The 26030-nt window shown below is 45.0% G+C and overlaps 1 protein-coding gene across 4 annotated transcripts in view; it reads left to right on the top strand.

Moving 5' to 3' along the window:
• LOC139532080 (MAGUK p55 subfamily member 7-like) overlaps positions 1-25320 on the top strand; it is a 255470-nt gene extending 230150 nt beyond the window's left edge. For all 4 annotated transcript variants that reach the window (XM_071329214.1, XM_071329210.1, XM_071329212.1 and 1 more), the window contains 4 exons: positions 478-571; positions 3098-3206; positions 4897-5040; positions 22696-25320. In XM_071329214.1, the coding sequence (XP_071185315.1) occupies positions 478-571; positions 3098-3206; positions 4897-5040; positions 22696-22875 (527 nt within the window). In that variant the 3' untranslated portion in view covers positions 22876-25320. The remainder of the gene's footprint in view (positions 1-477; positions 572-3097; positions 3207-4896; positions 5041-22695) is intronic.
• The last annotated feature ends 710 nt before the right edge of the window (positions 25321-26030 follow it).

Here is a 26030-nt window from a genome sequence, read left to right as displayed (position 1 = left end):
CAAGAGGCGGTTCAACGTCCAAAGACGGCACAGAGGGACCTCTCGCAACTCTCACATCCACTGGAACCGGGCCAGTCCTAGCTGCTCTCACATACACATGCACATGCACAGTGCTGCCGTTCGCGCTCCCTCCACGTGTCACACTTTTAATGGCAGAGGTTTATAGGGAAGTAAATGTCGGAACTGATCTTAATGAGAGTTACCCAACTCAATTACATTACCCTCTCAGTCTCCGTTTAATGGAACTGCTCCTGTCTGTGCATGCTTGTGTGTGCTTGTCTGTTTGTGTGCGTGCATGTGTGTACACTACTGACTTATTACTGGGATGGTAATAAGGAACGATTCATGTTAGAACTATGACTCAGAATGTCTGGATTAGTAGTGATGTATCTCTCACCATCCTCTCTCTCTCTCCCCATCTTTCTTTCTATCTCACTCTCCCCCTCCACCCCCCTCTCCTCTCTCCCTGTACTACAGACACCAGCCGGCCGAAGAGAAACCAGGAGATTGACGGGGTGGAGTATCACTTCATCTCCAAAAATCTATTTGAGACGGACATCCAAAACAACAAGTAAGAAGCGGCTTTAAGAAGCAGACATCTATAACCAGCACTAATCTCATCTCTAATACAAAACACACCAAATACATACTATCCGCATCCTTCCATTCCCACAGGCACTACAACTGTAATGTAACTATAACTCATATATTTGAGATCTCAGTATTTCGTTTTGGAATCAACCAAATTCTGACATCTCCTCCTTCGCCACTAGGGGCAGTGTAACTGTAACCGTGAGAGACAGCCTGGGGAAGGAATTCAGCTGACGTGAGCAGGGTTCTCTGTAAATAGACCAGTGCTCTCCCCTATGGCTCTCCTTCTCTGAGTGTGAGGTGGTACTTTGTAACAAAGCCACCCTTTACAAGAGCCCCAAGGTCACAGTGGGCCCCTTTCTGCCCTGTGTGTGTGTGTGTTTCTTTGAGGTGCCCCCGGGCCCCGTTTCCGACACTGACACTCGGGAGCCGCTCTAACATTATGCGGTGGACAAATTGAAACCGAAATCGTCATCCTTAGTAATGGATGCCTTCCCGCCCTTCTCGCCCCCCAAAAACACATGACATACACAGTAGAACACACGCACACATACACACACAACAGGATGGCTGGGGCAGAGGGAGGCTGGGACCAGGTTGGGTTGTTGTATTTTTAGGGTTGGTTCAGCTGTGGTTGGTGATGGGGCACGGCATGGGATGTTTTTCGCGGAGTTTAGAGTCAGGGGTAAATGGGGAGACTGCGATGTGGCTGCAACACTCGGGACACTCCACATACACACACATATCAGCTGACAGACACAAATTATAAGGCGCTGGAGAGAGGAGAAGAGTGAGATGGACTTGTTTACGTTGCGCCTCGTCGCATGCAATCAGAACAATGTGCACACACACACACAAACACACAGACAGACGCTCTCTCTCTCTAAGTGCCAGTAGGGAAAACCTCCTTGAGAAATTGGCCACAGTCGGTAGTGGCGCGTGAAAGTGGGTGTAACGTTCCCAAGGAAAGCCCTGTTCCCTGCTAAAAATGGATAGCATCCATACAGTCCCAATTTAGCTGAACCTCTCCTGGCATGCTAGCTTGTCCACAGTAGCTCTCCCAATTTATATAGCAGCAACAAACAGTATAGCCTATGCAGTGTATGGCTATGGCATGCCTTTTTAAACATAGGCTACTGTATGCCTTTTAAATGAATTTCCCATAAACAAATATACAGTAAGAGCTTGTTAGACTACAGGCTCCTTTTCTGAAGCTGAATAAAATGTTCTTACTGGGTGCAATTACTATAAATTGTGTTTTACATGGATTTAAGTACAGTAATACAGACATTCAGCCCAATGATCATCAGGGCCAGTCTGAGTGTGCATCCCAAATGGTATACTATTCTTTACATGGTGCCCTACTTTTGACCAGAGCCATATGGGCCCTGGTCAAAAGTAGTGCACTGTATAGGGACTAAGGGGCCATTTGGAATGCACTCAAAGTCTACCAACGCACACGACACACACACTGTCTTGTTTTTATAGACTTCTGTCTTTCTTTTCTACCTGTGTCTCTCTTCTCCTCTAAAAACCCTCAGTGGCGGGGTGTTTTATGACAGTGATCAGTTTGAAGCAGAGCGATTAGGCGGTGGAAAACTGTTTGTTTGCCTTCTTCCACTGCTTCTCTCTTGAAGCGCAGGTTTAGTGAGGCACACACACATACAAACACACACATACAAACACACACATACAAACACACGCTCCTGGCATTCACCTTCTTTACACTTTAAACAAACAGGTGTTACTGATTTAAAGTGTAACATAGAAGAGTATACAGTATAAAGGATTATTGTGCCAAAATGGTTTGGATTGGTGTTGTACAAAAAATGCTATCTGATGATCTGTCAGTGGTTGCGGTACTGCGGTACTGCAGGCTTTTATAATATCCTTGTTCTGAACGGAATCTCGGTCAGAATTGTGTGTGCGCCTGTGCCTGTGTGTGCGTATGCTGCACATATGTGTTTGGATAGTATATATAAATAAGAAAGGAGTGAACTGAAGTGCCTTAGAATGAGATTATAATACAGTATGTTAGTCCTCATGGTAGGTGAACGATAAATTGGTTTTATTTTATATTAATCTTAATGTTAATCCCAGCCTGTACTTCTAAATGACTTTAGTGAAACCTTTACTAACTGTTCCGCTATTCTGCTTTTTCACTCCCCTCATCCCTCTCTCTATATGACTTTCCCTCTCTGTCTCTGTGTGGATTTGTGTGCTACAAAATTAATTGCATCTTTTAAGACATTAAAGTTGTTCTAATCTCTCTCTCTCTCTCTCTCTCTCTCTCTCTCTCTCTCTCTCTCTCTCTCTCTCTCTCTCTCTCTCTCTCTTTCTCTCTCTCTCTCTCTCTCTCTCTCTCTCTCTCTACCCTCCCTCCTGCTCTCTCTACCCTCCCTCCTGCTCTCTCTACCCCTCCCTCCTGCTCTCTCTACCCCTCCCTCCTGCTCTCTCTACCCTTCCCTCCTGCTCTCTCTACCCCTCCCTCCTGCTCTCGCTGTAGATTCGTAGAGCATGGTGAGTATAACGGGAACTACTATGGGACCAGTCTGGACTCTGTGCATTCTGTCCTGTCCAAGAACAAGGTGTGCCTGCTGGACGTTCAGCCTCATGTGAGTCACACAAGTCCCCGACACACATACATCCTTCCCTTACTTTCCCTCTACCCTCCATGCCTTCATTCTTTGCCTGTACTCTACCCTTCACGTTCACTCCCTCCATCCTCTGTGTCATGTCAGAGACACAAGTTGCCGACACAACCTTGCCTTCCCTCTGCTCTTCCACTCTACCCTTCATTTTCCCTCCCTATGTCTTTCCATCCCTCCCTTCGTCCCTCTATCCTTCTCTCCTCTATATGTATATCCCTTTGGCACACTCACTGCCTATCTCCTAGAGGAATCTCATCCTTCAGAGGGCTTCAGAGGCAGTGCCGGCTTTCCAGAGGCCTTGACTGCTTACTGGGTTACCAACCAAACCCGTCTTAAATTGGCATTTTTAGCAGCAATTACCGGTAACTTTCCTTATTTGAAGATTTCCTCTTTGGCTTATGTGTCTGGGTGGTGCGATCAGCCTATCATAAGTAGCCTGTATGTCGCTGAGTCCCCACAAGCCACCGGGGCTAAAATCCTATTATCCCAGGCCAGGTCTAGCACCCTGCCCCAACCCTAACTCTCTTACACACACTCACACACTCAGACATGCCTCTGCCTCAAAGGCGTCCTCTGTTTGTTAAATCTGAGTAGATAATGATTCACGGGCAGAAATACACTATTATATAGATTACATAGATTGCTGGCATGTTTTCAAACCGTCTCTCCCTGACCAAGTAGAAAGCTGTTGACAGAGGCCCTCGGTAGCCCCTGCTGTGTGTGTGGATCTGTGTGCACTCGTGCCAGCGTGTTGAGTAGTACTGGTCTGTGTGTGTGTGTGGATCTGTGTGGATCTGTGTGCACTCGTGCCAGCGTGTTGAGTAGTACTGGTCTGTGTGTGTGCGTGCTCCATTCTGGCTCTTTACCCCGCTCAGTAGTCGATCACATGAGTTTCATATCAGAGCAGTGTTGCAGAGCGAGTGATGTTGTCTGGTCCCCTGCTGACTGTCTGAGCTCCTGATGAAAGCTTTTACTTTCCTCATCTCCTCTGCTCTCCTCTCTCTCTGTGATGGAGACGAATGGTAGTCTTTCGCTCATGTCTTCGGGCTTCGTCCCAAATGGCACACTTTTGCCTGTTTAGTGCACTACTTTTGACCAGGGCCCTATGATCAAAAGTAGTGCTCTAGATAGGGTATAGAGTGCCATTTGGGGCACAACCTTTGTATCGGCCTGGGGTTTTGGACCCGCTTCCCAGAACACAGCGAGAGAGGAAGCAGACCAGCGCTGGTTAACACTCCACTCTGCTGCGGTTCAGTACACACACACACACACGCTGCATGCTACGTGTCAACGCGACCCAGCCTTGTAATGTTTCATCGCCTCAGTGCTCGGACAGACTTGCTAGACAGACTGAGATCTGTGACTAATTTCACTCGTTCACAATGTGATATCTCCAGATAGATCAACATGACCCAGTCGTATCCTCTACTCCCCTGACTAATGTGTTGGGAGGACCGAGGTCCTCGTTGTTTGAGCACCTTCCTTGGTCGAGGATCACTTTGGACATAAGTGTATTTAACGCTTTCATGTGTCATCCTCTGGGAATCTTTGTACTTTTAAATTATTTAAAACTGTATGAGTTGTTTTACACCTAAATAAATCAATAGTTCCTTTTTCTTACTGCATTTGTTTCTCTCTCCTCTGTGTGTTGCAGATGATAAAGCACTTGAGGACGGCAGAGTTTAAACCCTACGTGGTGTTTGTGAAGCCACCGCCCATCGAGCGCCTGCGGGAGACCAGAAGGAACGCTAAGGTCATCTCAGGCAAGGACGACAAGGGATCAGCCAAGCCATTCTCGGTAAGACACATCAACATAAACTTTGAAATCTTTTCATATTATCAAGAGAAGCCTTTTCTCCTTGCCAAGAGAAGAAACCTTTAAATGTTTCACCTTGTCAAAAATGGCACAGTGACAGAGAAGCCTTGAAACAAACTTTAAAGTTTAAAGTAAAACACAGTGTTTTAGAATAATAAAAAAACGTTAAAAAATTCACAGAATGGGTGGTTAATTGCATTCTAAGCACACTCCCCACTCAAACCTCTTCTGTAAAAGTGACGTGGTGTGTGTACGTCCATGTGTGTGTGTGTAATGTTTATATATATATATATATATTTTACCTTTATTTAACTAGGCAAGTCAGTTAAGAACAAATTCTTATTTACAATGACAGCCTACCCTGGCCAAACCCTAACCCGGACGACACTGGGCCAATTATGCACCGTTCTATGGGACTCCCAATCACAGCCGGTTGTGAAACAGCCTGGAATCGAACCAGGGTCTGTAGTGATGCCTCTAGCACTGAGATGCAGTGCCTTAGACTGCTGCACCACTCGGAAGCCTCATAAATGTGACGTTATAAGGTGGGATCAAAGGTCCAGCAGTGTTAGAGTACCACATGGCCTCGCTGCTGGTTAACAAGAGGGAGGTTATCAGAGACCCTAGCAGTTTATTCCTCCCTGAAGCCCACCTAAAGGAATAACAGAGACCATCTGGGGCTCTGGGGGAGCTAGCTGTGGTAGTGGTGATGTCATCTTTACTACACACACTTTTCTGCTGCAGGCTAGTGTGTGTGTGTGTGTGTGTGTGTGTGTGTGTGTGTGTGTGTGTGTGCGTGTGTGTGCGTGCGTGCGTGCGTGCGTGCGTGCGTGCGTCTGCTTGTCGGTGCGTGTCTGGATACCTGCGTGCACATGTGTGTGTCACACACCTTTGCACACCAGCCAGTCACAACTCACAGCCGGACCCCACATGAAACCAATTAGCCTGAAGCGTATTGCCGTAGTGGTGGCTGATGGCTTTCCCAGCCCCCGTCAGGTCGTCTCTCCCTACGTGGGGCCACGCTACGGGCCATAGCCCTGGTCACAGCCACAAGCTGGGCCGATGAGGAGAGAAGGGGAGGGGGGATAGAGAGACAGAGAAGAGGGGGAGGGGGAGGTGAAATAATGAGAATGAGAGAGGAGAGGAGGGAGAAAGAGGGAGAGAGTGTCTGGCTGTGATGTTGGAGGTGTAGAGGCTTTCCACAAGCCAGTGCGGAAGGTCGCCGTCAAACAGGGCTGTGAGAGGGGCGGGTAGAGGAGGAGGGGGAAGTAGGTGTGTGTAGGCCGGGCGGCCGGAGGTGCAGATCAGATTGGCTGGTGGCTCATCTGATGGCCGAATGGTAAAGGTGCCTCAAACCAGAGCCGTGGGAACGTGGGCCGAGTGACAGGTAAGAAAAGGTTGTAGAGCTTCTAAGTGAGCGCTGAATTTCCCTCCATTTCCCTCCACGTCATAACAGCCATGTTAACGGTGCCCGCTGTCTGGGCTGCATCCCAAATGGCACCCTATATTTTCCCTTTATAGTGCACTACTTTTGACCAGAGCCCTATGGGTACCCTATTCCCTTTATAGTGCACTACTTTTGACCAGGGCCCTATGGGTACCCTATTTCCTATATAGTGCACAACTTTGGACCAGAGCTCTATGGGTCCTGGTTAAACGTAGTGCACTATAAAGGGAATAGGGATCCATCTGGAACACAACCTCAGACCCACTCTGAGGTGTTACTCCACACACACCTCTCTGTGTGTTCACCATGACCTAACGCAACACACAGCGCAGCAAAGCACAGCAGGGCTCTGGAAAAGGACAGGGTCGCACACAGCAGGTCAGCTCTAACTCCAAACATCCTTCATTGAGCCGTCACTGAAATGTACCGTCACTATTTTAAACATGTCAGAGGCTCAGCAGCTATTCTTAAAGTCATCCATAAAGCATGAAATGATTACACACATTCAACGAATCACCGCACTGAAATACTGTATTCAAGTCAGTCTGACCACATCCCAGTCATTTACTGACAACATCTCTGAGATCTCTGATATGTTTTTCTTTTTATCTCAATAAGAAAAAAGAAAATCGTTGTCAGGCTCTCAGATATTAAGGTGTAAAGGTTAGTGCCGAGGCCGTAGGTAAGCAGTGCCATCACACACGATGATGACCATCCTGTGGGGTGAGAGGTCAGACAGAAAGAGGTCAGAGGTCAAAGGCCATGCCGTTGTATGACTTTTGGGTGAAAGTCTCTCTCTGCTCTCAGTGTGACTCCTATGAACACTAAGCGCTAGTTGTCAGAGACAGGGCAGACTTTTGAGACTTGCTCTGGACTATAATACCTTTATTAGATCTATAGTTCTCTCAGGTAACATAAATACAACCTCAACGTTTCTTTTTGTTACCTGGTTGGAATATGTCCAGTTGCCAAAGTCCTTTCTGTAAACCTTTATAGAGATTGACAGGCCGAGTTTTAAACCATCAGATCCCAGCTATTAAAGAAAGAAAGAAAAAACCTTGTTTGGTGAAAATGTCACAGCGGTATTTTATTCTCGTCCTGCTGTATTTATTTCAGTGAGAATGCTAGAGGCAGCAGCTCTGGTCTGTTAGAATAATCCATTGTCCCATCCAGACTTCTGGAGAACAGACTTTTCATTGTTTTAACAGAGCTGTATACTGCTCTATTGTTTAACCTGTAATACATTCATATCTGTTTTTAAATGTGTCTGACACTTAATATGAGCCCCAAAATTTATACAGATATATACTGGAATATGGTAATGAATATGTCCAAATTCCTATTCCTAGTAAAGCAGTATAATAAGTAAAGGGATCATGAGATAGGGTATCTTACCTTTCCCTCTAGCCAAAGCAATGACATTCTGTCTTCTTTCAGAGTAAATCGGGGACCTCTTTGCCGAACCAGATCGTTTTTGATATTTTATGTCATTTTAATACATGTGGCAGGTGCATTTTATGTATATGAATAAAAGCAGATTTTCCGTTGAGGGCCGAGGGGATGGCCAAGAACTCCTGCTGATGGCCAGAACTGAGAGGAGACTGAAGAGAGGGATGAGACCTGATGCTGGCTCTGACTTTGAGATCTCTGTCTCTTTCTTGGTCTCTGTTTCTTTCTTGGTGTCTGTTTCTCTCTCTGTCTCTTTCGTTTTCTTTGTCTCTGTCTCTGGTTTTCTCTTTCTCTCTCTCTCTTTGTCTTTCTCTCTCTCTTTCCCTCTGTCTTTCTGTCCCTATCTCTCTCTTCCTCTCTCTTTCTGTCCATATTGGTCTGTCTGTCTCTCTCTTGTTCTTGTTTTCTTTCTTTCTCTCCTTCTTTTCCCATAATGTAAACGGTCACCCTTACCTGGCCTGCTATGATCATAGAGAGGGAGACATGGCATGGCATGGACAATTTTTATTTATTTTATTTATTTCACCTTTATTTAACCAGGTAGGCAAGTTGAGAACAAGTTCTCATTTACAATTGCGACCTGGCCAAGATAAAGCAAAGCAGTTCGACACATACAATAACACATAGTTACACATGGAGTAAAACAAACATACAGTCATTAATACAGTAGAAAAATAAGTCTATATACAATGTGAGCAAATGAGGTGAGATAAGGCAAAAAAAGGCCATGGTGGCGAAGTAAATACAATATAGCAAGTAAACACTGGAATGGTCGATTTGCAGTGGAAGAATGTGCAAAGTAGAGATATAGAAATAATGGGGGGCAAAGGAGCAAAATAAATAAATACAGTAGGGGGAGAGGTAGTTGTTTGGGCTAAATTATAGATGGGCTATGTACAGGTGCAGTAATCTGTGAGCTGCTCTGACAGCTGGTGCTTAAAGCTAGTTAAGGAGATAAGTGTTTCCAGTTTCAGAGATTTTTGTAGTTCGTTCCAGTCATTGTAAATGACATCGCCGAAGTCGAGGATCGGTAGGATGGTCAGTTTTACAAGGGTATGTTTGGCAGCATGAGTGAAGGATGCTTTGTTGTGAAATAGGAAGCCAATTCTAGATTTAACTTTGGATTGGAGACGTTTGATGTGAGTCTGGAAGGAGAGTTTACAGTCTAACCAGAAACCTAGGTATTTGTAGTTGTCCACATATTCTAAGTCAGAACCGTCCAGAGTAGTGATGGATGGGCGGGCAGGTGCAGGCAGCGATCGGTTGAAGAGCATGCATTTAGTTTTACTTGTATTTAAGAGCAATTGGAGGCCACGGAAGGAGAGTTGTATGGCATTGAAGCTTGTCTGGAGGGTTGTTAACACAGTGTCCAAAGAAGGGCCAGAAGTATACAGAATGGTGTCGTCTGCATAGAGGTGGATCAGAGACTCACCAGCAGCAAGAGCGACATCATTGATGTATACAGAGAAGAGAGTCGGTCCAAGAATTGAACCCTTTGGCACAACCCATAGAGACTGCCAGAGGCCCGGACAACAGGCCCTCCGATTTAAAACACAGAACTCTATCAGAGAAGTAGTTGGTGAACCAGGCGAGGCAATCGTTTGAGAAACCAAGGCTATCGAGTCTGCCGATGAGGATATGGTGATTGACAGAGTCGAAAGCCTTGGCCAGGTCAATGAATACGGCTGCACAGTATTGTTTCTTATCGATGTCTGTTAAGATATCGTTTAGGACCTTGAGCGTGGCTGAGGTGCACCCATGACCAGCTCTGAAACCAGATTGCATAGCGGAGAAGGTATGGTGGGATTCGAAATGGTCGGTAATCTGTTTGTTGACTTGGCTTTCGAAGACCTTAGAAAGGCAGGGTAGGATAGATATAGGTCTGTAGCAGTTTGGGTCAAGAGTGTCCCGCCCTTTGAAGAGGGGATGTCTGCAGCTGCTTTCCAATCTTTGGGAATCTCAGACGACACGAAAGAGAGGTTGAACAGGCTAGTAATAGGGGTTGCAACAATTTCGGCAGATAATTTTAGAAAGAAAGGGTCCAAATTGTCTAGCCCGGCTGATTTGTAGGGGTCCAGATTTTGCAGCTCTTTCAGAACATCAGCTGACTGGATTTGGGAGAAGGAGAAATGGGGGAGGTTTGGGTAAGTTGCTGTGGGGGGTGCAGTGCTGTTGACCGGGGTAGGGGTAGCCAGGTGGAAAGCATGGCCAGCCGTAGAAAAATGCTTATTGAAATTCTCAATTATAGTGGATTTATCGGTGGTGACAGTGTTTCCTATCCTCAGTGCAGTGGGCAGCTGGGAGGAGGTGTTCTTATTCTCCATGGACTTTACAGGGTCCCAGAACTTTTTTGAGTTTGTGTTGCAGGGAGCAAATTTCTGCATGAAAAGGCTAGCCTTGGCTTTTCTAACTGCCTGTGTATATTGGTTTCTAGCTTCCCTGAAAAGTTGCATATCACGGGGGCTGTTCGATGCTAATGCAGAACGCCATAGGATGTTTTTGTGTTGGTTAAGGGCAGTCAGGTCTGGAGAGAACCAAGGGCTATATCTGTTCCTGGTTCTAAATTTCTTGAATGGGGCATGCTTATTTAAGATGGTGAGGAAGGCATTTTTTTTTTTTAATAACCAGATAATTTGTGTGAGATTGAGGGCATCAAGCTTAGATTGTAGGATGGCTGGGGTGTTAAGCATGTTCCAGTTTAGGTCGCCTAGCAGCATGAGCTCTGAAGATAGATTCAACAACCACTCTATGGCTGCCAGTTTCTGGTCTAAGGTCCAAAGGGTTGGAGAGCTGCTGGCAGTAGTAGCTGAGTGTGCTTCCCAAATGGCACCCTATTCCCTGCACTACTACCTTTGACCAGAGCTCTTTGGGTGCTCTATATAGGGAATAGGGAGCCATTTGGGATGTAGCCTGGGTCACTGGGTCCACATCCAGCAGTTCTAGGCTTTCTGAGGGCTGACCACAGAGGAAGGCTACCAAGGATCAGCAGCCTCAGATCACTGGAGGAAATATATGGTGGACGGACCGACAGACTGAGACGCTTCAACTTCCTCTCAGCCCAGACCAACGATCCTAGTGCTCCCTCTTCAACCTCTTCCCTTCCTCCGAGACAGAGGATGATAAAACCATCATGTCTTCTCACAGAAGATAATAGACTGTGAGATATTGTGGGTGGATTGTTACTGCCTTGGAGAGGGAGAGGGAGAGGGAGAGGGAGAGGGAGAGGGAGAGGGAGAGGGAGAGAGAGAGAGAGAGAGAGGGAGAGAGAGAGAGAGAGAGAGAGAGAGAGAGAGAGAGAGAGAGAGAGAGAGAGAGAGAGAGAGAGAGAGAGAGAGAGAGAGAGAGAGAGAGAGAGAGAGAGAGAGAGAGAGAGAGAGAGAGAGAGAGAGAGAGAGAGAGATATGCCACCAGAGGTCTTTTCACAGTCCCCAAGTACAGAACAAACTATGGGAGGCGCACAGTACTACATAGAGCCATGACTACATGGAACTCTATTCCACATCAGGCAACTGATGCAAGCAGTAGAATCAGATTTGTTTTTAAACAGATAAAAATACACCTTATGGAACAGCAGGGACTGTGAAAAGACACAGAAAGGCACACACGTGATAACATATGCACTATACATGCACATAGATTTAGTGTTGTAGAGTAGTGGCCTGAGGGCACACACTTAATGTTTTGTGAAATCTGTAATGTTTTTAATTGTATATAAAAGCCTTAATTTTGCTGGATCCCAGGAAAGCAGCTAATGGGGATCCATAATAAATACAATGGAGGGCAGTGTTGGACATTCAGAGGCAAGAGCGTTGCGCCAGTAACCGAAAGGTTGCTGGTTTGAATCCCCGAGCCGACTAGATGAACAATCTGCCGATGTGCCCTTAAGCAAGGAACTTAACCCTAGTTGCTCTGGATAAGTGTCTGCTAAATGACTAAAGTGTAAATGTTTGTAGACTGGCTCGAAAATGCAGTCCGTGTCATGGTGACCATTTAACTTTAGTTGCATGACTAATCAACTATGAGGTGTTAAAACCACTAGCAAGGGGGACATTCTAAAAGTGTACTCTTCTGTCTATGTAAGTGTGTGTCTGTCTGTCTGTGTGTTTGTCTAAGTGTGTGTCTGTCTGTCTGTGTGTTTGTCTAAGTGTGTGTCGTCAGTGTGTTTTTGTGCATCAGTGTGTTTGTTTCTGTTTGTGTTCCTGCCTATGAATGTGTCTGTATATGTATTTATTTGTGCGTTTGGCAGAGTCCCTGAGTGTGACCATATCTCAGCGGAGATCTGAAGCCCAGTGTTCCTTTAGAAAAAGGAGCTAGCTAAATGAAATCAAATCAAATTTTATTGGTCACATGCATATGGTTAGCAGATGTTATTGCAAGTGTTGCAAAATGCTTGCGTTTCTAGTTCCGACAGTGCAGCAATATCAACAAGTAATCTAACAATTCCACAACAACTACCTAATACACACACATATAAGTAAAGGGTTGGAATAAGAATATATACATATAAATACAATGACAAGAAAAAGTATGTGAACCCTTTTGAAATACCTGGATTTCTGCATAAATTTGCCATACAATTTGATCTGATCTTTATCGAGGTCACAACAATAGACAAATAGTCTGCTTAAACTAATAACACACAAACAATTATATGGTTTCATGTCTTTATTGAACACTCAGTGTAAACATTCACAGTGCAGGGTGGGAAAAGTATGCGAACACTTGGATTTAATAACTGGTTGACCCTCCTTTGGCAGCAATAACCTCAACCAAAAGTTTTCTGTAGTTGCGGATCAGATCTGTACAACGGTCAGGAGGAATTTTGGACCATTCCTCTTCACAAAACTGTTTCAGTTCAGCAATAATCTTGGGATGTCTGGTTTGAACTGCCCTCTTGAGGTCAAGCCACAGCATCTCAATCGGGTTGAGGTCAGGACTCTGACTGGGCCTCTCCAGAAGGTGTATTTTCTTCTGTTGAAGCCATTCTGTTCTTGATTTACTTCTGTGTTTTGGATCGTTGTCCTGTTGCATCACCCAACTTCTGTTGAGCTTCAATTTGGTCGGACAGCCTAACATTCTCCTGCAAAATGTCTTGATAAACTTGATAATACATTTTTCCGTCGATGATAGCAAGCTGTCCAAGCCCTGAGACAGCAAAGCAGCCCCAAACCATGATGCTCCCTCCACCATACTTTACAGTTGAGATGAGGTTTTGATGTTGGTGTGCTGTGCCTTTTGTTCTCCACACAATGGTGTGTTCCTTCCCAACAACTCAACTGTAGTTTCCACAGAATATTTTGCCAGTAGCGCTTTGGAACATCCAGGTGCACTTTTGCAAACTTCAGACGTGTAGCAATGTTTTTTTTGGACAGCAGTGGCTTCTTCCATGGTGTCCTCCCATGAACTCCATTCTTGTTTAGTATTTTATGCATAGTGGACTCGTCAACGGAGATGTTAGCATGTTCCAGAGATTTCTGTTAGTCTTTAGCTGACACTCTAGGATTCTTATTAACCTCATTGAGCATTCTGCGCTGTGCTCTTGCAGTCGTCTTTGCAGGACGGCCCCTCCTAGGGAGAGTAGCAACGGTGCTGAACTTTCTCCATTTATAGACAATTTTTCTTACCGTGGACTGATGAACATCAATGCTTTTAGAGATACTTTTGTAACCCTTTCCAGCTTTATGCAAATCAACAATTCTTAATCTAAGGTCTTGTGAGATCTCTTTTGTTCAAGGCATAGTTCACATCAAATCAAAGTGTATTCGTCACGTGCGCTGAATACAACAGACCTTACAGTGAAATGCTTACTTATAGGCTCTAACCAATAGTGCAAAAAATGTATTAGGTGAACAATAGGTAGGTAAAGAAATAAAACAACAGTAAAAAGACAGGCTATATACAGTTACGAGGCTATAAAAGTAGCGAGGCTACATACAGACACCGTTTAGTCAGGCTGATTGAGGTAGTATGTACATGAATGTATAGTTAAAGTGACTATGCATATATGATAAACAGAGAGTAGCATCAGTGTAAAAAGAGGGGTTGGGGGGGGGAACACAATGCAAATAGTCCGGGTAGCTATTTGATTACATGTTAAGGAGTCTTATGGCTTGGGGGTAAAAACTGTTGAGAAGCGTTTTTGTCCTAGACTTGGCACTCCGGTACCACTTGCCATGCGGTAGTAGAGAACAGTCTTTGACTGGGGTGGCTGGGGTCTCTGACAATTTTTAGGGCCTTCCTCTGACACCGCCTGGTGTAGAGGTCCTGGATAGCAGGCAGCTTAGCCCCAGTGATGTACTGGGCCGTACGCACTACCCTCTGTAGTGCCTTGCGGTCAGAGGCCAAGCAGTTGCCGTACCAGGCAGTGATGCAACCGGTCAGGATGCTCTCAATGTTGCAGCTGTAGAACCTTTTGAGGATCTCAGGACCCATGCCAAAAAAAAATTGCTTCCTGAGGGGGAATAGGCTTTGTCGTGCCCTCTTCACGACTGTCTTGGTGTGTTTGGACCATTCTAGTTTGTTGTTGATGTGGACACCAAGGAACATGAAGCTCTCAACCTGCTCCACTACAGCCCCATCGATGAGAATGGGCGCATGCTCGGTCCTCCTTTTCCTGTAGTCCACAATAATCTCCTTAGTCTTGGTTACGTTGAGGGAGAGGTTGTTATTCTGGCACCACCCGGCCAGGTCTCTGACTTCCTCCCTATAGGCTGTTTCGTCGTTGTCGGTGATCAGGCCTACCACTGTTGTGTCGTCTGCAAACTTGATGATGGTGTTGGAGTCGTGCCTGGCCATGCAGTCATGGGTGAACAGGGAGTACAGGAGGGGACTGAGCATGCACCCCTGGGGAGCTCCAGTGTTGAGGATCAGCGTGACAGATGTGTTGCTACCTACTCTCACCACCTGGGGGCGGCCCGTCAGGAAGTCCAGGATCCAGTTGCAGAGGGAGGTGTTTAGTCCCAGGATCCTTAGCTTAGTGATGAGCTTTGAGGGTACTATGGTGTTGAACGCTGAGCTATACTCAATGAATAGCATTCTCACGTAAGTGTTCCTTTTGTCCAGGTGGGAAAGGGCAGTGTGGAGTGCAATCATCTGTGGATCTGTTTGGGCGGTATGCAAATTGGAGTGGGTCTAGGGTTTCTGGGATAAGGGTGTTGTGAGCCATTACCAACCTTTCAAAGCACTTCATGGCTACAGATATGAGTGCTACGGGTCTGTGTTCATTTAGGCAGGTTGCCTTAGTGTTCTTGGGCACAGGGACTATGGTGGTCTGCTTGAAACATGTTGGTATTACATACTTAATCAGGGACATGTTGAAAATGTCAGTGAAGACACCTGCCAGTTGGTCAGCACATGCCCGGAGCCTTGTGTATGTTGACATGTTTAAAGGTCTTACTCACGTCGGCTACAGAGAGCATGATCACACAGTTGCCTGGAACAGCTGATGCTATCATGTATGCCTCAGTGTTGCTTGCCTCGAAGCGAGCATAGAAGCGATTTAGCTCGTCTGGTAGGCTCGTGTCACTGGGCAGCTCTCGGCTGTGCTTCCCTTTGTAGTCTGTAATAGTTTGCAAGCCCTGCCACATAAGACGAGCGTCGGAGCCGGTGTAGTATGATTCAATCTTGGCCCTGTATTGACGCTTTGCCTGTTTGATGGTTCGTCACAGGGCATAGCAGGATTTATTTTAAGCTTCCGGGTTAGAGTCCCGCACCTTGAAAGCGGCAGCTCTACCCTTTAGCTCAGTGCAAATGTTGCCTGTAATCCATGGCTTCTGGTTGGGGTATGTACGTACAGTCACTGTTGGGACGACGTCCTCGATGCACTTACTGATAAAGCCAGTGACTGATGTGGTGTACTCCTCAATGCCATCGGAAGAATCCTGGAACATGTTCCAGTCTGTGATAGCAAAACAGTCCTTAAGTTCCCCTGCATTAAAGTTTCCGGCCACTAGGAGCGCTGCCTCTGGGTGAGTGGTTTCCTGTTTGCTTATTTCCTTATTCAGCTGACTGAATGCGGTCTTAGTGCCAGCATCTGTCTGCGATGGTAAATAAAGAGTCACGAAAAGTACAGCTGAAATCTCTCTAGGCAAGTAGTGTGGCCTGCAATTTATCTATCTATTCTCTACTTCAGGCGAGCAAAATCTAGATACTTCCTTAGATTTCGTGCACCAGCTGTTGTTTACAAATATGCACAGACTGCCCTCCCCAACCCTCATCTTACCGGAGTGTGCTGTTCTATCTTGCCGATGCAGCGTGTCTCCCGCTAGCTGAATATCCATGTCGTCATTCAGCCACCATTCCGTGAAACATAGGATATTACAGTTTTTGATGTCCCGTTGGTAGGTTATTTGTGATCGTACCTCGTCTAGTTTATTGTCCAATGATTGCACGTTGGCGAGTAGTATTGACGGTAACGGCAGAATTCCCACTCGCCTTTTTCGTGTCCTGACCAGGCATCCGGCTCTTTGTCTTCTGTACCTGCGTCGCTTCCTCTTGCAAATAACGTGGATGTCGGCCCTGCCGGGTGTTTGGATGATGTCTTGTGCGTCTTGTTTGTTGAAGAAAAAATCTTTGTCTAATCCGAGGTGAGTGATTTCTGTCCTGATATCCAGAAGCTCATTTTTGCCGTAAGATACTGTTGCAGAAACATTATGTACAAAATAAGTAAAACTGCTGCCATTTCTTCCGGCAATGCTTCTTGTGAATAGCAAACTCAAATTTTGTGAGTGTTTTTTATAGGGCAAGGCAGCTCTAACCAACATCTCCAGTCTCATCTCATTGATTGGACTCCAGGTTAGCTGACTCCTGACTCCAATTAGCTTTTGGAGAAGTCCTTAGCCTTGGGGTTCACATACTTTTTCCAATCTACACTGTGAATGTTTAAATTATGTATTCAATACAGACAAGAACAATACAATAATTTGTGTGTTATTAGTTTAAGCACACTATGTTTGTCTGTTGTTGTGACTTAGATGAAGATCAGATCAAATTTGAGGACCAATTTATGCAGAAATCCAGGTCATTCAAAAGGGTTCACATACTTTTTCTTGCCACTGTATATGGATGAGCAATAACCGAGCGGCATAGGCAAGATGCAATAGATGGTATAAAATACAGTATATACATATGGGATGAGTAATGCAAGATATGTAAACATCATTATTAAAGTGGCAATAATAAAGTGACTAGCGATCCATTTGTTAGAGTGGCCAATGATTTCAAGTCTGTATGTAGGCACCGGCTTCTCTGTGTTAGTGGTGGCCGTTTAACAGTCTGATGGCTTTGAGATAGAAGCTATTTTTCAGTTTCTTAGTGCCAGCTTTGATGCACTTGTACTGACCTCACCTTCTTGATGGTAGCGGTGTGAGCAGGCAGTGGTTGTTGTCCTTGATGATATTTTTGGCCTTCCTGTGATATTGGATGCTGTAGGTGTTCTGGAGGGTAGGTAGTTTGCCCCCGGTGATGCGCTGTGCAGACCGCACCACCCTCTGGAGGGCACCACACTCCTGACACCACACTCCAAGTGCCCTCACCTCCTCCCTGTAGGCTGTCTCATCATTGTTGGTAATCAAGCCCACTACTGAGTTGGAGGTGTGCATGGCCACGCAGTCGTGGGTGAACAGGGAGTAGAGGAGGGGGCTGAGCACGCACCCTTGTGGGGCCCCAGTGTTGAGGGTCAGTAAAATGGAGATGTTGTTTCCTACCTTCACCACCTGGGGGCGGCCTGTCAGAAAGTCCAGGAGTCAATTGCACAGGGCGGGGTTGAGACCCAGGGCCTCCAGCTGTTTGAAGATTTTGGAGGGTACTATGGTGTTGAATGCTGGGCTGTAGTCAATGAACAGCATTCTTACATAGGTATTCCTCCTGTCCAGATGGGTTAGGGCAGTGTGCAGTGTGATGGCAATTGCATCGTCTGTGAAACTGTTTGGGCGGTATGCAAATTGAAGTGGGTCTAGGGTGGCCGGTACGGTGGAGGTGATATGATCCTTGGCTAGTCTCTCAAAGCACTTCATGATGACAGAAGTGAGTGGTACGGGGCCTTCTTGGGTACAGGAACAATGGTGGCCATCTTGAAGCATGTGGGGAGAGCAGACTGGGATAGGGAGTGATTGAATATGTCTGTAAACACACCAGCCAGCTGGTCTGTGCATGCTCTGAGGACGCAACTTGGGATGCCGTCTGGGCCAGCAGCCTTGCGAGGGTTAACATGTTTAAATGTTTTACTCACGTCGGCCACGAAGAAGGAGGAGGAGGGGAAGCGCAGTCCTTGTTAGCAGGCCGCGACGGTGGCACTGTATTATCCTCAAAGCGGGCAAAGAAGGTGTTTAGTTTGTCTAGAAGCGTGACATCGGCGTCCGTGATGTGGCTGGTTTTCTTTTTGTAGTCCGTAATTTCCTGTAGACCCTGCCACATACGTCTCGTGTCTGAGCAGTTGAATTGCGACTCCACTTTGTCCCTGTACCAGAATTTCGCTTGTTTGATTGCCTTGCGGAGGGAATATCTACACTGTTTATATTCAGCCATATTGCCACGGCCGTCGTCGGAAGGAGACCAAGGTGCAGCTGCCTAAGTATGATTCCCAATCAGAGACAACGATATAACAGCTGTCCCTGATTTAGAACCCTACCCGGCCAAAACATAGAAATACAAAACATAGAAATAAAGAAACTAGAATGCCCACCCTAGTCACACCCTGGCCTAACCAAAATAGAGAATAAAAACCTCTCTATGGCCAGGGCGTGACACATATTCCCAGACCTCTTTCCATGGTTAAATGCGTTCGCACTTTCAGTTTTGCACGAATACCGCCATCCATCCATAGTTTCTGCTTACGGTAGGTTTTAATAGACACAGTGGGTACAACATCTCCAATGCACTTCTTTTGTAAACTCTTTTATGAAACCGAGTCAGCGTATAGATCAATGTTGTTCTCTGAGGCTGACCGGAACATATCCCAGTCGCGTGATCAAAACAATCTTAAAGCGTGGATTCTGATTGGTCAGACCATCATTGAATGGTTCTAGTCACTGGTACATCCTGTTTGAGTTTCTGCCTATAAGACGGTAGTAGCAAGATGGCGTCGTGGTCGGATTTACCGAAGGGAGGGCAGGGGAGGGCTTTGTATGCGTCGCGGAAGTTAGAGTAGCAGTGATTGAGTGTATTACCCCCGCATGTAGTTCAATCAATATGCTGATAGAATTTAGGTAGCCTCTTTCTTAAATTTGCTTTGTTAAAATCCCCAGACACAATAAATGCAGCCTCAGGATATATGGTTTCCAGTTTACATAGAGTCCAGTGAAGTTCCTTGGGGGCTGCTTGAGGGGGAATGTACACAGCTGTGATGATAACTGACGAGAATTCTCTTGGGAGGTAATATGGCCGGCATTTGGTTTCCAGGAATTCTAGGTCGGGTGAGCAGATGGACTTGAGTTCCTGTATGTTGTTATGATTACACCATGAGGCATTAATTATGAAGCACACCGCCCCGCCCTCCTTCTTCCCGGAGAGATGTTTATTCCTGTCGGCCTGATGCACAAAGAATCCCATTGGCTGTACTGACTCCGACAGCATGTCCCCAGAGAGCCATGTTTCTGTGAAACAGAGTATGCTGCAATCCAGAATGTCTCTCTGGAAGGCAACTCTTGCCCTAATTTCGTTTGCCTTGTTACCTAGAGACTGGACATTAGCGAGTAATATACTCGGAAGCGATGGGGGGGTGTGCGCCTCCGAAGTCTTACCAGAAGGCCGCTATAGCCTCTCTAACCCTGCCATGTTCCTTTGTCTGAGGCTGGAATGGATTAGCCCATATAAACATATCACCAGGCAGTCTAATACCATCAAGAAGGGATGACTGGGCAAGAAATAGGTCCTAAAAGGCTAACCAGGTAATAAGTTGTCTAGGGAGCTACAATTAATTAGCATAGCCTGGTCACAGATCTAGTTCTTCTGTCTTGACAATCTACATAGTAGTTGCAAAACAGCACAAACATATCAGGGAACAGGCTAGTGGTGGGGTCTGGAGTTATATACACTACATGTCAAAAAGTATCGTCGAACATCTCATTCCAAAATCATGGCCATTAATATGGAGTTGGTCCCCCCTTTGCTTCCATGACAGCCTCCAGTCTTCTTGAAAGGATTTCCACTAGATGTTGGAACATTGCTGCGGAGACGTGCTTCCATTCAACCACAAGAGCATTAGTGAGGTCGGGCACTGATGTTGGGCGCTAAGGCCTGGCTTGCAGTCGTTTTTCCAATTCATCACAAAGTTGTTCGATGGGGTTGAGGTCAGGGCTCTGTGCAGGCCAGTCAAGTTCTTCCACACCGATCTCGACAAACCATTTCTGTATGGACCTCGCTTTGTGCACGGGGACATTGTCATGCTGAAACAGGAAAGAGCCCTCCCCAAAAAGCACAGAATCATCTAGAATGTCATTGTATGCTGTAATGTTAAGATTTCCCTTCACTAAAACTAAGGGGCCTAGCCCGAACCATGAAAAACAGCCCAGACCAATTTTCCACCTCCACCAAACTTTACAGTTGGCACTATGCATTCAGGCAGGTAGCAGTCAACATCGCGCATGGTGATCTTAGGCTTTTGTGCGGCTACTCGGCGATGGAAACTATTTCATGAAGCTCTTGACGAACAGTTCTTGTGCTGACGTTGCTTCCAGAGGAAATTTGGAACTCGGTAGTGAGCATTGCAACCGAGGACAGACGATTTTTACGCGCTGCGTGCTTCAGCCTTCGCCGGTCCCATTCCGTGAGCTTGTGTGGCCTACCACTTCAGGGCTGAGCCGTTGTTGCTCCTAGATGTTTCCACTTCACAATAACAGCACTTACAGTTGACCAGGGCAGCTCTAGCAGGGCAGAAATTTGTTAGAAAGTAGCATCCTATGACGTTGCCACGTTGAAAGTCACTGAGCTCTTCAGTCAATCAATCAATCAATCAATCAATCAATCAAATGTATTTATAAAGCCCTTCTTACATCAGCTGATGTCACAAAGTACTGTACAGAAACCCAACCTAAAACCCCAAACAGCAAGGAATGCAGGTGTAGAAGCACGGTGGCTAGGAAAAACTCCCTAGAAAGGCCAGAACCTAGGAAAAACTATGAGGGGTGGCCAGTCTTCTGGCTGTGCCGGGTGGAGATTATGAACATTTGAACATGGCCAAGATGTTCAAATGTTCATAGATGATCAGCAGGTTCCAATAATAATAATCACAGTGGTTGTCGAGGGTGCAAAAGGTCAGCACCTCAGGAGTAATTGTCAGTTGGCTTTTCATAGCCGATCATTCAGAGTATCTCTACCGCTCCTGCTGTCTCTAGAGAGTTGAAAACAGCAGGTCTGGGACAGGTAGCACGTCCAGTGAACAGGTCAGGGTTCCATAGCCGCAGGCAGAACAGTTGAAACTGGAGCAGCAGCACGGCCAGGTGGACTGGGGACAGCAAGGAGTCATCAGGCCAGGTAGTCCTGAGGCATGGTCCTAGGGATCAGGTCCTCTGAGAGAAAGAAAGAAAGAAAGAAAGAAAGAAAGAAAGAAAGAAAGAAAGAAAGAAAGAAAGAAAGAAAGAAAGAAAGAAAGAAAGAAAGAAAGAAAGAGAAAGAGAGAGAGAATTAGAGAGTGCATACATAAATTCACACAGGACACCGGATAAGACAGGAGAAATACTCCAGATATAACAGACTGACTCTAGCTGCCCGACACATAAACTACTGCAGCATAAATACTGGAGGCTGAGACAGAAGGGGTCGGGAAAGTAAAGCCATTCAGTAAAGCCATTCAACTGCCAGTGTTTGTCTATGGAGATTGCATTTTATACACCTGTCACCTCGACTTCACCTCGATTGTTTTTTACACCTGTCAACAACGGGAAACAGCCAAATCCACTCATTTGAAGGGGTGTCCACATACTTTTTTATATACAGTATAGTGTAGCTACAGTAGTAGGTTAATGTGTCCAAGCCATTTCCTTTTATGAAGGCTTCCCATTTTGAATGCCTTGTCCACACACTGTCATTGGCCTGTCGCTGTAAGTCCAAAGTGGCATGTATCAATTATGGATCTGTTACTTGTTTTGTCTGTCTCTTTGTCAATCACAGATATGTTTTGTCTTTTTCTGCTTTTAGGCTTTTTTATTTTATTTTGTATCCAATGGAGGAAATTATGAATTCCTTGTGGTTTTGTGTGTAAGGTTTTGTAAAGAGGTCTAGGTGTCATTCAGGCTCTCTGTTTGTGTAATGCAGACGCTGGGAGTCAGGAAGCAAGTACAGGGGGTGACTTTTTAATAATAAATAGGACAATACAAAACAAGAGTAGCGTCTGGACATGAGAAACTAATACTGCCTGGGGAAAGAACCAAAGGGAGTGACAGACATAGGGGAGGTAATCATAGAAGTGATGGAGTCCAGGTGAGACTCAGGTGCGCGTAACGATAGTGGCAGGTGTGTGTAATAATAAGTAAACAGGCGACATTGAGCACCAGAGAGGGGGAGCGGAATAAGAGGTGACAGATTGGATCATTCTGTCTGTTTATTTGTGTTTTATGGCTGTTATGTTTGTGTTTATGTGAATGTCTCTGTCGTCCCTGAGATACTCACTAACTCATGCCCGTAACTCTTTCTTCATAGGCCATCGACAACAGCTTGACCCTGAGATAAGCAGAAAGTACATTTATTTTTCTCTCAAAACAGACAGTAAAATATCTATTCTATTCCATGGTATTCTTGTCCAACAGGAGGAGGACTTCCTGGAAATGGTGAGCACCGGCCAGCAGATGGAGAGCCAATACGGCCACTTGTTTGAGAAGGTGATCGTCAACGACGACCTGACAGCAGCATTCAGTGAACTGAAGGTGGCTCTGAAGAAGGTGGAGACAGACACTCACTGGATACCCATCAGATGGACTCACTCCTGAGCACCACAGAGAGAAATACTTTTTGAGGAAGAAGATTAAAAAGGGAAGGACTTTTTAACAAAGTTGTTTGTATATATATATATATATATATATATATATATTACCCTTATTTCTGCCATGTGTGTGTTGGGCGTTGTTGGATAGCAGTGAACTGACTTCATATATTGCACTACCCACAGGGCTCTGGTCAAGGTACTATGTAGGAAATATGGTGCCATTTGGGACGAAGCCTGTATCTCTCTCTGGGTCTTCCACTGGGCACTGTCCAGCTCAGTCAACAGTCAACACACTGGACATCTGAGGGTGGGGCTGGTCTGATCTGGTTTTAGACCGCTGCTCTGTCTTCAGATCGGTTTCACTGTGACTGCCAATCAGTGCTGTGCCAGTACGTACTGTAACTACGGGCTCCTTCCTTATTGTGTTTTTAACATTAGTTTATAGAAAACAAGGGATTTGTATTTTTCTGTTTCTGGATTGACAGTGGGCGGTGTTTACATGTACATTTCTGTATATTACTCAAAGCCTCAAGAAGAGAATAATGGGGAAAGAGATACAAATAAAAAAATTGCCTTCAAGTCTTAAACTCTGCTTTGGTCCAAAAGTACACCATTTTCTCTATGTAGTGCACTACTTTTGACTAAGGCCCATAGCAATCTGGTCAAAAATAGTCCACTATATAGGGGTAGAGTGCCATTTCGGATGCACCTTCAAACTCCGATAAACTATGCCCCTGCCATTTTTAACGCTTCCATAGATTGTTATGCCAAGATGGCAAAGCAAAATGTCGGCAGGTACAGTACACTCAACGAAGGGCAACAACAGGTGTAATTTTATTTAAGAGAAATTAATATATTTAAATATTTTTCTGCTGTTTTACATACCTTTTATATATGACATATCTATAACATATTTTATAAAGAAGCACCATGATACTGTCACTGTACAACCTGAGGTGATTTCTGACGTTACTTTGATGTTGGAAGCCTTCTTTCAAGGCATCAGACAGTGTCTTGTCATCGTACCTCAAGTTCCCGTGCCCTACTTACACAGTGTGCATTCTAAATGGCACCCTTATTCCCTATATAGGGATTTAGGACAACGCCTAGGTGTTTTATACTTTTTATTTAGGAGCTATTTAAAAAGAGATATTTAAACCCTACTTTGAATACTTTACTCATGACGGTGACCAGGCAGCAAAACAATTTGCCAATTAAACTACCAGACATTGGCTCGTCATTTGTAAGTAAAATGTTTTCAATCTAGTATAATTAGGGTGGAGTGGAGTTAGCCTTAATTTATTCTCATAAAACAGGCCTAAAACAAGGAACCTTACAGAGGGCTCCATAGCGCTAATAGATTTAAAACAGACCGAAACAAAAAAGTAGCTGCTTCTAACTTAACAAGGTTCAGGTTATATAGAGAAAGGTTAGAGTTGCTAGTCCTCTCTTTCTAATTCCCTCCTGTCTGTCTATCCCTCTACCCTTTTCCTGCTATTCAGTTTCTGTATCCCACGGTTAGGTGGCTAGACTATAAAGTGTATGTTGGATTGTTTGATGAGATAATTTCTGGTGCTATGATGTTGAGGTTTAAACATTCTGGTAACTTTCCCCAAATGTTATGGACAGTTACCAGAATTTTGCAACCCTAATCATGTCTGATGTTCAAAGACCCTACACAGATGGAAGGTTAATTTGGCTTCCTCTCGACATTTCATACAGTTCCTCCTGTATAAGTTAGCAATTATTTATATTTTTTAAATTCCCTGGTTTTCCAGGATTCCTGGTTGGAATATTCCTGGAATCAGGAGGGATTTTACCAGGAAATCCTCAAATCCTTACCGGAATTCTCCAACCCTACTCCTGTAGTCTGGGTTTAGGCCCTGCTGGGTGCAGTGACCTCACGAGCAGTGACCTCATGTTCTCTCTCTTCCCAAGTTTTCACACTTACACCACCAACCATGGGTGTTAGTTAGTTAGCTCTGTGTCCAGCTAAGGTCATGAAGAGGCACCACAGCTATCTCTCTCTCTGTCTGGTGTCTGTTTTCTCTTTTAAATCTGTTCTCTCTATCTCTCTTTTCTTTTATCCCTTTATTTTTATTGATAAAAAAATGCCTTAGTATCACAGGTGCGCCTGTTTAGTTTTTTTCTGATTATCAAGCCTATTTAAAGGGATATTTTTGTTTCAGGTTAAGCCATGTATATGTATGTAATACCATGTTTATCTACACTACCGGTTTAACCCTTAAGTTTTCCCATCATTTTATTACATGTTCATGTTATGTTAGGTTCATAATTACCCTCTCGCCATCCATATCATTGATCGGATTCAGAAGTTCAGTCTGTGAGGATATTTTTCTTCAGACTGAATATTAAATACTTTCTTTGGGAAGTTGTAAGAGTTTTCTTTTTATTTGTACATTTTATATTAAAAATATTCAACCAAATGTGTACTTTTTAAGATGTTAATAAGTATGGCAAGTGAACGATGATTGTAGCCGTGAGAGAATTTCTCCTCTCATAACAGTGATATGGGACGCTTGGGGTTGTGAGAATCGTGTGTGTCTAGAATGTGTTTCTGAGCCCTTGAGTGCCATTTAGCTCAACTTTCACTCGCGCCGATGAAGAAAGAAAAACACCTTCACAGAGACACTTTGAGTGCACACTTGTGTAAATAGAACTCAGATGCTATGTCCGAAATGGCACCTGATTCCCTTTATAGTGCACTATAAAGGGAATAAGGTGCCATTTCAGATGGAACCTCACATTCACATCTTTCATCTGTAGATGACTGGCTTCACCAGAGAGCAGTGATCATTGCTAATGTATTTATCATCTAAGCAATTACTGTCGTAGACAGCTCTGCTGTGTTGACATCCTAGCCTCAGAGAGACCATTGATATCAATCAATCAATCATCACCTGAATGAGAGCTCTGAGTTGAGTAGGGTCATGGGGTGAGGACTGAAACCTGTGTCCGTATATCTGTCTGTTTGTTGAAACTTGAGGCCTGCGGTGTTGCCTAATTAAACAATGTTATGTTGTCTAACGGGCCAGATGACTAACTCAATGGCTTTAGTATAGCAGAGGGGGATCTGGAGAAGTCCTGAGGCTACATCCAAAATGGTACCCTATTCCCTACTGTACATAGTGCACTACT

This window comes from Salvelinus alpinus, chromosome 10 (assembly GCF_045679555.1).
Source record: "Salvelinus alpinus chromosome 10, SLU_Salpinus.1, whole genome shotgun sequence".
Classification (NCBI taxonomy): Eukaryota; Metazoa; Chordata; class Actinopteri; order Salmoniformes; family Salmonidae; genus Salvelinus; species Salvelinus alpinus.
This window is presented reverse-complemented; position numbering and strand designations above follow the sequence as displayed.